At 56.8% G+C, this 12777-nt stretch overlaps 1 long non-coding RNA gene and 1 gene segment (V, D, J or C); one reads left to right on the forward strand and one right to left on the reverse strand.

Moving 5' to 3' along the window:
* Positions 1-1555: 1555 nt before the first annotated feature.
* LOC146765171 (uncharacterized) lies at positions 1556-11547 on the forward strand. Its single transcript, XR_014950227.1, has 3 exons — positions 1556-1812; positions 10503-10624; positions 11408-11547. It is a non-coding gene; the product is annotated as an uncharacterized LOC146765171 (long non-coding RNA).
* On the reverse strand, positions 6307-8071 carry LOC144247467 (T cell receptor alpha variable 4-like). The segment is given in 2 exon segments: positions 6307-6767; positions 7291-8071. Coding segments are annotated over 2 exon segments (516 nt in total).
* Positions 11548-12777: the final 1230 nt, after the last annotated feature.

The raw sequence follows: 12777 nt of genomic DNA on the forward strand, positions 1-12777 counted from the left end.
TCACAACCAGATATGCAGAAGTACAGGTGACAGTGATTATGGGCAAGATTTCTGAGCTCTCAGCACGGGAAAACCGTTAGAAGAGCTGCTTTGTGTCCCTGCTCCTACATCTGCTTCTAAGACGACCCGGGAACAGCCTAAATTTTAGGTGCTCCATCAGGCTGAGAAACTCATCGAGGTAGAGCAGAAGGGTCCATGCTGCGTCCCCTTTCCTGTGACTCAATCCTGTCAACTCTGAGGGTTGCTCAATCCCTGAGAACACACAATGGTAATCTTGGAAAGAGGGAGCTGCTGGTTGTTCTGGCAGCCCAGAGAACTCTGGAAGCCGGGGCAGCCTGGAGGCAGAATGGGATGCCCTATTAAGAAAATGAAATTAAAAGCAGTGCGGTGTCTGAAGCAGCTTTGACGGGATGAGGGAATTTACATTAAAATAGGAAGAATGTGGAATTGCGGAGACAGCAGAGATCTTCTGAGGTTACAAGAAAAGGATGAGACGAAAGAGAGGTAGAGGGAGATGCGTTGAAGGTGGGAGAAAAAACAGATAAGTAGTCCGAGATTTTTCTGCTTTCCCTTCCACTTTCCCTTACAAATCAAAGAACTTCTTGAGCAAGCTCTTGCGAAACCACAAAGAGAAGCCGAGTTTTCTCAGCCTTTCCCCTCTAATCACTGATATTTCCTTACAAGGTTCTGATAAGGCTATTGAGGATTTCCTGGAGGCAAGAATAAGAGGAAGAGAAGAAGGGTGCCTTGGGGGAAAAGGCAGGACTTACCCAGGAGCCGGGCCAGCAAGACGCTGAGGATGAGAGATGCGAGGTGCATGCCGAGAGCGAGCTGCGTGTTTGCTGAGTGAGGAAGAGTCCGAAAGCACGCGGCAGCGCCGAGAGAACGGAGCTGCCGGGAGCGGCTCTGGGCGGGAGCAAAGGCAGCAGCGGCGGGAGCAGGCAGAGCAATGCCCTGGCCTTGCAGCACCTGAAATGCTCCTTGTGCGTTTGTCGCTGCTCCAGCAGCAGCCGCCGAGGCTCCCTCAGCCATCGGCACCGGGAGCATTCCGTGCCTCTGGGGCCTCGCTCATGGCAAGGGGCTGTTCCCGCTCAGCTCGCAGTGGAGTCCTCACCTCCGCAGCTGGAACGGCCAGCTCTGCTGCACAGCCAGGCCTGGGCACTTGGCAGCTCAGGGGCTTCTTCCCCACTGGGCTTTCTCACCTTCCCGAGGTGTCCTCAGCTCTGTGAGGTCACTGCTAATCCCCAAATCCAGACGACCCTTGGACCACTCCGACGATCAAGACTGCGCAGATTCAGAAGCATTCCATTATTTGTGCTCCCTAATCCCATAAATCCTCGTCACACCTCCTTTATCCTCCTATTCCACTTGTCTCTTCTTGCCAATGGCAGCGCTCGGCCCGAGCCACTTTACAGCAGTTTCCTAATGGCCCATCAATTGGAAGCAGAAGAGCTCTGAGCTCCCCACTGCTCTCCTTTATCACCCACTGCCAGACAGGTGTCATTTGTTGTGCTTTGTTCATCACTTTCCCTGTTCCTTGTTCCTCCGTTGGAAAGGAAAATGAACGTGATGTGAGCCTCGGAGAACCAGACACTCTCGCCTTTCACATGCCCTGACTGTGGCCTCTGCTGAACATGCTCAGCCCATGGAGTTCTTCGAGATGCTGAAAGGCTCCTGTCCCCAAAGGAAACGGGGTCTCTAGAGCAAGTGTCAGGAGAGAAACCTGATGTGGAGCTCAGTCTTTCAAGTGTCTCCCTCCAACACTTGCACCATTGCTAAATGCTGGCATTTGTTCTTGTGGATGCTTGACATGTTACTAACGTGAAGAGAAGGGACCAATTAGTTTAATGGGACAGGTGGGTGTGAAGGAGCACTTCGATGATTTGAAATGCTCTTCTACTTCTCCTGACTTATTGTTTTACTTCCCGGCTGTTCTACTGTTTCACGAAGGTGGTGAATGATCATCCATGAGTGTTTTGGGAAAAGTGGGGATGGGAATGAAACATGTAGAGAAGTGAATTCCAGGCTGAAAGCGCACCTCATTTACACATCCCGCTGAGAATGCTGCCTCTTATTCACATTGCAGTATGGAACAGAGACATTTCAGCAGCGACAGAGATGGGGATTCCTTTGTCAGCTCAGAAAGTCTGACTGCAAACCCGTCTCATGACAAGACCCATGGAGGTGACAGCACACCATGAATAAGCCCCTGCGTGCCTGTCAGTGCAGCTGCTCGGTCAGTTCGCAGCCCAGGAGCTCTCCAGGAGCAGCTCTTTGCTTTGCAGAGCCGGCTGAGATCAGCAGCAGCAGCAGGCGTGGCCGGAGGGCGAGAGGCGCTGGCAGAGGCGCCTTTGGGCGCAGCAGTTGGGTGCGAGGCGGCGGCGGGCTCGGGAGCGAGGGGAGGCCGGGCTGTGCGCGGCGAGCGTGCGAGCGCAGGGTGCGGGCGGGTTGTGAGGCCGTGCGGGGCCGTGCGGGGCGGTGCGGGGCCGTGCGGGGCCGGTGCGGGCGGGCTCGGGGCAGAGGAAGGAGCTGCGGGGCCGCGCGGGGCCCGGCGGCCGGAGCGGCAGCGCCCCCTGCTGGCCCCGCCCGGCCCCGCCCGCGCCGGTTCGTGCCCGGCCGCAGCCCCGGCTCCTCTGCCCGTGGCCCAGCGCGCAGTAATACACGGCCGCGTCCCCGCGCCGGGGCCAGCCGAGCCGCAGCGCGCTCCAGCGCCGATCTGCCGACACCCACAGCTCTCCTGCAGTGGCCGGCAGCTTTTTGGAGTCTTTGTGAATGCTCGCGAGGAGTTCAGGTCCCTGGCCCGGGAGCTGTCGGTACCAGAAGATCGTTTGGCCGGTCTGGATTTTGGGATGTGAGCAGGTGATGTTGATGCCGGTGCCCTCGGTGGTCTCCAATGACGGCTCCTGCTCTATCTGGGCTCTGGCCACAGCCACTGCCACCGGGAAAAGAACAATCACTTTTCATTCACAGAAAAAGGAGGGAGAGATGGGAAAGGATAGAGCGTTACACGAGATATGTCTCGGTAATAGAGTATGAATAGATTATTTGTCCGAGAGTGTTTGGCTGGGGATACGAACCTATGAAGAGTATTTTGACGCACAATTGCAACTTTTACGAGAAAAATTGAATGTGGAAAATAGATTTCCCTGGAGGAAGAGAGGGGAGGGAGGGAGGGATGGACGGATGGGTGGAAGGACAGATGGGTGGAAGGACGGATGGATGGATGGATGGATGGACGGTTGGATTGATGGATGGATGGATGAAAAAACGGAGTAAAAAAGACAAACTAGCTGGGAGAACTTCAATGAGAAAAAAAAAAAAAAACCAAAATCAAAAAACATTACATTAGAGGATGGGACAGGGATCAAACAAGAACTGAGACGGAGAAAAGGTGTTAGAGATGAATCTTAGGGAGAGAAGGGTCTCACACAGCCCCCGGACCACCCGCACTGCTTCCTTCCCCGCGCACCGAGCAGCAGCAGCGCGCGCAGCGCCGCCAGCCCCGCGCCCCGACACCGCCGCATGCCGCCGCTCCGCCGGCCGAGCCTCGCTGTGCCCCTCAGCCCCGGCTCTGCTGCGGCCGTGCCGCCTCCTCTGCAACGCCGCCAGCTCCGCCCCGGCCCAGAGCCCTGCGCCGCCGCTGCTCGGGCTCTCGCCGGCTCCGGCCAGGGAACGGAGGGGAGGCGAGCGCGGTGCCAGCGGGGCGGCGCTCGGGGCTCTGCGCGGCGGAAGCGGCGGCGCCGGGCTGGGGGCAGGGATCGGGCTGGTATCGTGGGGCTGAGCATTGACAGGCCCTGGGGTTCCTTCGCTCCCATCATCTGTTCACTCACATCTCCCCTTGGCTGTCATGCTGGGGATTCCCGAATTGTCCTACAGGGCATGGGAAAGAAACCCACTCACATGGATACAGGAGCTGGGCATAAAGCCTCAGCCTTTCTCTGTGTCAATGAAACCAAACTGATGCAGGACAGGGAAGAGCAGCTGTGCACTGGACTGGAGAGACCTCTCCATTTTTTTATGTGTCTGTATGTGTGTGAGCACTCGCAGCAATGCTGAGGCACTCCCAACACTTTAAATTCAGTTAAGCTAAAATGTCAAATCTGGGTGAAACCCTCCTTGTTGGGGCTGGCAATTGGCAGGAGCAAAACGTGATGTTCAGACCTGCTGGAAAGGAGGGCTCAGGAACTAGGGAGTGCACATCAGTGGCTCTTCCATGGACAAATCTCCTGCACACTGCTACATCATTGATCAACCACACCCGACCTCCTTCTGAGTCTGAAAACCAGGTGAATCTGATGCCCCTTGCCTTTTTCTTTCTATTAAAAAATGATCCATGTAGCAAATATCCCAGCAGAGGTTTTTTTCTTCTATGCTCAGTCCACTCTCATGCCAAAATTATTTGGGTGACATTGTGTACTAGAGAAAAGTTGCAGTGTAGCTACAGGGGCCCATCCTTAAGGAATTAAGAGAAACACTCCCTGGGCAAGTCTGCTATTTGCAGGGCAAAGAAGAAAGCTCCTTGCCGAGGCTCCAGCTCCCGACTCAGCTGTGGCCTTGCTTGCTCTCATTCACCCCTGTGCTCTCTGCTTCTTGTCTGCTCCCTCTCCCAGGTGCACTTTTCACTTGGAGCCGTGTCCTGCTACAGCCCGTGCTGGCCATGCCGGCGCTGCGGCCCCACCCCGCTGGCCAAGAGCTGCAATGAGCCCTGTGCCAGGCAGTGCCAGGACTCCACCGTCGGCACTGAGCCCTTCCCCGTGCTGGTGACCCTGCCCAGCCCCATGCTCAGCTCCTTCCCACAGAACACAGGGCTGGGATCCTCCACCCCGGCTGCTGTTGGCAGCATCCTCAGCTGTGACCGAATGTCCATCAGCTCTGGGGGCTGTGACCCGGCTGGCATTTCCAGGTGCTGCTATGGCACAAGGTCCCTGCCCTGAAGCAGATGCTGGGAAAGCCCCATGGAGACAGCTCAGGTTCCTCAGAACAAGGTGCTGGGCAAAGGATGGACATTTCTTAGTGTTGGTCCCAGAACAGCTGCAAGGCTTTGCCTTTCCCTTTTCTTGGTTTGCTCTGTCTCCCCTTGGCAGTGCGGTGCCAGCAAGGGCAGCCTGGTGGGGCCCATCAGTCTCGTCTCCCTGTCTGGGGCAGGTAGACAGGCACCGTGTGGGAACCTCTGCAGTGCCAAGGAGGACGGACTCTCAGATGGCCCCTGGGAAATGTGGTGGCTGGAGGTTGTGTTGGGCACAGCAACTATGAAATGACAGGGTTTTCAATATTCTGTAAAGGAAGGGAAATCAACACAATCAGGACTTCCAGAGGGTGAACTTCGGCCTGTTGTAAGAGACCGTCTGAAGACCCTCACTCATTTGTCTGCTGATTGCCATGACAAGGAGAAACCCCCCCACTGCAGTTATGGCTTGGAGAAGGCAACAGTGCCGGTGCAGCCACTGCACCCTAATGCCAGCTGTTCCGAACCAGGCATGGCAAGAACTTGGCAAGGACTTGGTGATGACCCGGCATGGACCCAGCACGGGCGTCCTGCTGCAACTCCTGCTTCACTCTCCACCTTTAAGCCAAATGAACTCTTGGGGTGACTCTGGTGGTCTCTCACTGCAGACCCCTCATCTGCCTCATTACCACCGGGACAGACAAAGATCATGAACCCTCTCCCCAAGGACTGAGACTGAGACCCCTCCCACAGGGAGTGAGGCGGAGAATGACATGACCTGTTCTTCTCCAGTAACTTCAATGGACTTATTCTTCATTTCGTTCATCTTGCCTGGATAATTTTCAGCAGATGCAGCTGTCCACCCCACAGCAATTTCAATAGATTCTCATTGTTCTGCATGTTCCCCCCTTTTCCCCTCTGTGGACTATAACCGGGCCCCTGGGTTGGGTAGGACTTTGGAGACTCCCCCAGACACAACAAGTCAGATCCCCATTGTCCGGATCAGTGAGGATCTCATCTCACCTGTGTTGGTGGTTATTCCTATGCCCCTTCTCTCTCGCTGTCTCTCTCTCTCTCTCTCTCTCTCTCTGTCTCTTATTTTTATTTATTTTCTGACTCCACTATCGCATTTATTGTCTTGGCCCCTAATAAATGTGCATTTGTTGTCATTAAACTGATAGTCCCCTGCTGTTTTTCTTTTGCACTTTGGGATTGGCTAAACAACCATCAGGACACCGCGCTATAAGGGATCGTGACAGAAGGTCGGTGACTGGAAGCTGGAGCTGCCGTTGTCATTGTCAGTGCTGGTGTCAATGCTGGAGTCGGTGGCGGTGCTGATGTCGGTGCCGGTGCCAGTGCCATTACGGGCCTCGGTGCCGGTGCCGGTGCCGGCGGCGGCAGCGCCCCGGGATTCCGGGCCGAGCGGGGCGAGGCGGCCCCGGCGGCCGGAGCGGCAGCGCCCCCTGCTGGCCCCGCCCGGCCCCGCCCGCGCCGGTTCGTGCCCGGCCGCAGCCCCGGCTCCTCTGCCCGTGGCCCAGCGCGCAGTAATACACGGCCGCGTCCCCGCGCCGGGGCCAGCCGAGCCGCAGCGCGCTCCAGCGCCGGTCTGCCGACACCCACAGCTCTACTGCAATGGCCGGCAGCTTTTTGGAGTCTTTGAGAATGCTCGCGAAGAATTCTGGTCCCCGGCCCGGCAGCAGACGGTACCAGTAGATCGTTTCACTGGTCTGGATTTTGGGATGTGAGCAGGTGATGTTGATGCCGGTGCCCTCGGTGGTCTCCAATGACGGCTCCTGCTGTATCTGGGCTGTGGCCAAAGCCACTGCCACCGGGAAAAGAACAATCACTTTTCTTTCACAGAAAAAGGAGGGAGAGATGGGAAAGGAGGAGCGTTACACGAGATATGTCTCGATAATAGAGTATGAATAGATTATTTATCCGAGAGCGTTTGGCTGGGGACACGAACTTATGAAGGGTATTTTGACGGTCAATTGCAACTTTTACGAGAAAAATTGAATGAGGAAAATAGATTTCCCTGGAGGAAGAGAGGGGAGGGAGGGAGGGACGGACGGATGGGTGGAAGGAAGGAAGGAAGGATGGATGGATGGATGGATGGATGGATGGATGGATGGATGGATGGATGGATGGATAAAAAAACGGAGTAAAAAAGGCAAACTCGCTGGGAGGACTTCACTGAGGCAAAAAAAACCCCGCCATGACAGTAGAGGAGGGGTCAGGAAGCAAACAAGAACTGAAAGGGAGAAAAGGAGTTAGAGATGAATCTTAGAGAGAGAAGAGTCTCACACAGCCCCCCGACCACCCGCACTGCTTCCTTCCCCGCTCACCGAGCAGCAGCAGCGCGGGCAGCGCCGCCAGCCCCGCGCCCCGACACCGCCGCATGCCGCCGCTCCGCCGGCCGAGCCTCGCTGTGCCCCTCAGCCCCGGCTCTGCTGCGGCCGTGCCGCCTCCTCTGCAACGCCGCCAGCTCCGCCCCGGCCCAAATCAGCCCCCGCCTCTCCCCGCAGCAGCACCTTCAGCAGCGCCACCAGCACGTTGGGCACGGCCAGCGACAAGAGGCAGCTGTGTCCCATCGCACACAGCAGCCGCCCCGCGTGGGGAGCAGATCCAGCCCGCACCATCTGCAGCGGGCAGCTGCCGGCCCCGCTCGGCTGCGCTCAGGCTCTGCGGGAGCCTGGCAAGCTGCTGCTCTGTGCTCTTCAGGGCCACAGCAGCGCTCGGGGCCCTGGCAGAGGCAGCAAATTCCCTCCCGATGAGGGACACACACGGACACAGCCAGGGCCGTGCTCAGCGCCGTGGAGCCACAGACAAACCCGTGCTTCCCGTGTGTCCGTGCAAACGGGGCTGCTCCGAGAGCTCACAAGGCAGGAACACACAACCAGTGCTGGGCTCTGCTGGGGACGTGTGGGGCAAAGGCAGCAGGGCTGGAGTGTGGCGGGACAAGGACCCAGGCACGCAGAGGAGAAAATTTTCTTTCTTTAGAGACTGCACAATGCAGAAATGTGTCAAAATAGTCGAAAACGCATTTGCAATGGATATGCTACGACGGATGGGGTCAAAACAATCAGACCATAGTACACACATGTGGATGCAACTTCTGGTGATCACTGGGGTGAGATCAGGGTTCCTTCCCCAAGCTCAGCCTTGCCCTGACACATTCCCTCCCTGCCCTGGCTTTGTTGCACAGCCGAGGCAGCTCCCTGCACCAGGGTGTCTCGCAGAGCACAGAGGTACCAGGCAGTGTCAGAGAGCTCCACTTCCTCCAGCTGCAGGACACTGGATTTGCCCGTGGTGTTCAGGTGCGTGGTGATCCGGCCGCTGTGCTTGGGGCCACTCCCTGCTTGATAGGAGAGCAGCTGTGGGGCTTGGCCTTTCCGCAGCTGGTACCAGTGCAAGGCATTAAAAGTATTGGTCTGGTATTTGCAGGTGGTGTGAAAGGAGTGTCCCTGCTTCACCGTGACTGGTCCATTATCCTGGGTGACCGTGTCCTGCCCCGTGGCGCCTGGAAGAAAGTGATGGTGAGCCGCTCCAAAGTGAAGGGCTCTAGATTGGAAAAAAAAAATTGGGTGCAAAAGCAGTCTTCACAACCAGATAGGCAGAAGTACAGGTGACAGTGATTATGGGCAAGATTTCCGAGCTCTCAGCACGGGAAAACCGTTAGAAGAGCTGCTTTGTGTCCCTGCTCCTACATCTGCTTCTAAAATGACCCGGGAACAGCCTAAATTTTAGGTGCTCCATAAGGCTGAGAAACCCATTGAGGTACAGCAAAAGGATCCATGCTGCTTCTCCTTCCCTGTGACTCAATCCTGTCAACTCTGAGGGTTGCTCAATCCCTGAGAACACACAGTGATTATCTTGGAAAGAGGGAACCCCTGGTTGTGCTGGCAGCCCAGAGAACTCTGGAAGCCGGGGCAGAGCCCTGGCAGCCTGGAGGCAGAATGGGATGCCCTATTAAGAAAATGAAATTAAAAGCAGTTCGGTGTCTGAAGCAGCTTTGACGGGATGAGGGAATTTATATTAAAATAGGAAGAATGTGGGATTGCGGAGACAGCAGAGATCTTCTGAGGTTACGAGAAAAGGATCAGACGAAAGAGACGTAGAGGGAGATGCGTTGAAGGTGAGAGAAAAAACAGATAAGTAGTCCGAGATTTTTCTGCTTTCCCGTCCGTTTTCCCGTACAAATCAAAGAACTTCTTGAGCAAGCACTTGCAAAACCACAAAGAGATACTGATTTTTCTCAGCCTTTCCCATCTAATCACTGATATTTCCCTACAAAGTCCGGATAAGGTTGTTGAGCATTTCCTGCGGGTAAGAAGAAGAGGAAGAGAAGAAGACGGGTGCCTTGGGGAAAAGGCAGGACTTACCCAGGAGCCGGGCCAGCAAGACGCTGAGGATGAGGGATGCGAGGTGCATGCCGAGAGCGAGCTGCGTGTTTGCTGAGTGAGGAAGAGTCCGAAAGCACGCGGCAGCGCCGAGAGAACGGAGCTGCCGGGAGCGGCTCTGGGCGGGAGCAAAGGCAGCAGCGGCGGGAGCAGGCAGAGCAATGCCCTGGCCTTGCAGCGCCTGAAATGCTCCTTGTGCGTTTGTCGCTGCTCCAGCAGCAGCCGCCGAGGCTCCCTCAGCCGTCGGCACCGGGAGCATTCCGTGCCTCTGGGGCCTCGCTCATGGCAAGGGGCTGTTCCCGCTCAGCTCGCAGTGGAGTCCTCACCTCCGCAGCTGGAACGGCCAGCTCTGCTGCACAGCCAGACCTGGGCACTTGGCAGCTCAGGGGCTTCTTCCCCGCTGGGCTTTCTCACCTTCCCGACGTGTCTTCAACTCTGTGAGGTCACTGCTAATCCCCAAATCCAGACGACCCTTGGACCACTCCGACGATCAAGACTGCCTAGATTCAGAAGCATTCCATTATTTGTGCTCCCTAATCCCCTAAATCAACTTCACACCTCCTTTATCCTCCTGTTCCACTTGTCCCTTCTTGCCAATGGCAGCGCTCGGCCTGAGCACTTCAGAGCAATTTCCTAATGGCCCATTAATGAGAAGTTGGAGAGCTCTGAGCTCCCCACTGCTCTCCTTTATCACCCACTGCCAGTCTGGTGTCATTTGTTGTGCTTTGTTCATCACTTTCCCTCTTCCTTGTTCCTCCCTTGGAAAGGAAAATGAACGTGATGTGAGTCTCAGAGAACCAGACACTCTCGCCTGTCACATGCCCTGACTGTGGCCTGTGCCGAACTTGTTCAGCCCATGGAGTTCCTCAAGATGCTGAAAGGCTGCTGTCTCCAAAGGAAACGGGGTCTCTAGAGCAAGTGTCGGGACAGAAACCTGATGTGGAGCTCAGTCTTTCAAGTGTCTCCCTCCAACACTTGCAGCATTGCTAAATGCTGGCAGTTGTTCTTCTGGATGCTTGGCAGGTTAGTAACGTGAAGGGAAAAGACTAACTAGTTTAATGGGGCAGGTGGGTGTGAAGGAGTGCTTCGAGGATTTGAAATGCTCCTCTACTCCTCGCAATTTACTGTTTTCCTTCCCGGCTGTTCTACTGTTTCAGGAAGGTGCTGAATATGCTCACTCATGAGTGTTTTGGGAAAAGTGAGGATGGGAATGAAACATGTAGAAAAGTGATTTCCATGCTCAGGAGGGATAGAGAGCACACCTCATTTACACATCCAGGTGAGAATGCTGATTCATATGACACTTGCAGTATGGAACAGAGACATTTCTACAGCGACAGAGATGGGGATTCCTTTGTCAGCTCAGAAAATCTGACTGCAAACTCCTCTCATGCCATGACCCACTGAGGTGACAGCACTCCATGAATTAGTTCCTGTGTGCCTGTCAGTGCAGCTGCTCGGTCAGTTCGCAGCCCAGGAGCTCTCCAGGAGCAGCTCTTTGCTTTGCAGAGCCGGCTGAGAGCAGCAGCAGCAGCAGGCTCGGCCGGAGGGCGAGAGGCGCTGGCAGAGGCGCCTTTGGGCGCAGCAGTTGGGTGCGAGGCGGCGGCGGGTTCGGGAGCGAGGGGAGGCCGGGCTGTGCGCGGCGAGCGTGCGAGCGCAGGGTGCGGGCGGGTTGTGGGGCCGTGCGGGGCCGTGCGGGGCCGTGCGGGGCCGGTGCGGGTGGGCTCGGGGCAGAGGAAGGAGCTGCGGGGCCGCGCGGGGCCCGGCGGCCGGAGCGGCAGCGCCCCCTGCTGGCCCCGCCCGGCCCCGCCCGCGCCGGTTCGTGCCCGGCCGCAGCCCCGGCTCCTCTGCCCGTGGCCCAGCGCGCAGTAATACACGGCCGCGTCCCCGCGCCGGGGCCAGCCGAGCCGCAGCGCGCTCCAGCGCCGGTCTGCCGACACCCGCAGCTCTCCCGCTATGGCCGGCACCTCCTTGGAGCCTCTAGCAGCGAGGGTGAGGAATTCGGGTGCTCGGCCCGGGAGCTGACGGTAGAAATGGATGTATTCCTCGATCTGTTTTTTAGGATGTGAGCAGGTGATGTTGATGGCGGTGCCCTCGGTTGTCTCCAGGAATGGCTCCTGCTCTACCTGGGCTCTGATTGAAGCCACTCCCGGGGAGAAAAATGGCGAAACATCAAATTCTACCCTGCTCCACTGCACAGATCAAATCCCTCAGAAGCAGTCAGGAATGTACAGAGATGATTAAAAGAACAGGACCGAGAAGAGTTCACGATAAGCAAGAATGGAAGTGTCCATTATTGCTTTGTGGAGAGATGAATGTGGGAATGACAGAAAGAACGGTGCAGTCACTGGGGAACGGGAGGATGTGGGAAAAAGAACTAAATGAAAAGAAGAAAAGTTAGAAGTGCTAAGGAATGGTTTTATAAGTAATTAAGGAGAGGAATGGAATGCTCGAAAGGGATTGGACATAAGAGTAGAATCAGGAGACCTCTGAGGGACTACGAGATGGAGAAGAGGGAGGGATGAATGGCAGAACAGCTCTCGAGAAGAGTTCTAAGAAGAAACCAGGCAAGACTGCAGCCTGCGGGAACGAGCAGGATCACCCCAGTCCCAGACGCAGCCCGATCGTCATCCCCTCGCACCGAGCAGCAGCAGCGCGGGCAGCGCCGCCAGCCCCGCGCCCCGACACCGCCGCATGCCGCCGCTCCGCCGGCCGAGCCTCGCTGTGCCCCTCAGCCCCGGCTCTGCTGCGGCCGTGCCGCCTCCTCTGCAACGCCGCCAGCTCCGCCCCGGCCCAGAGCCCTGCGCCGCCGCTGCTCGGGCTCTCGCCGGCTCCGGCCAGGGAACGGAGGGGAGGCGAGCGCGGTGCCAGCGGGGCGGCGCTCGGGGCTCTGCGCGGCGGAAGCGGCGGCGCCGGGCTGGGGGCAGGGATCGGGCTGGTATCGTGGAGCTGAGCATTGACAGGCCCTGGGGTTCCTTCGCTCCCATCATCTGTTCACTCACATCTCCCCTTTGCTGTCATGCTGGGGACTCCCGAATTGTCCTACAGGGCATGGGAAAGAAACCCACTCCCACGGATACAGGAGCTGGGCATAAAGCCTCAGCCTTTCTCTGTGTCCACGAAACCAAACTGATGCACCTCAGGGAAAAGCAGCTGTGCACTGGCGTGGAGAGTCCTGTCCGTGTTTCTGAGTGTCTTTGCATCTGTGTATCCGTGTGTCTGTATGTATGTGAGCACTCCCAGCCATGCTGAGGCACTCCCGACAATTCAAACCGAATGAATCTAAAATCCAAAGCTGGATGATACCATCCTTGTTGGGGCTGGCAATTGGCAGTTAAAGACCGTGATGTTTAGAGCAGCTGGAAAAGGAGGGCTCAGGAAGCAGGGAGTGCATGTCAGTGCCTCTTCCCTGGACAAATCTCATGCAGGCTG

The sequence above is a fragment of the Lonchura striata genome, chromosome 27 (genome assembly GCF_050655825.1).
Source record: "Lonchura striata isolate lonStrDom1 chromosome 27, ASM5065582v1, whole genome shotgun sequence".
NCBI lineage: Eukaryota > Metazoa > Chordata > Aves > Passeriformes > Estrildidae > Lonchura > Lonchura striata.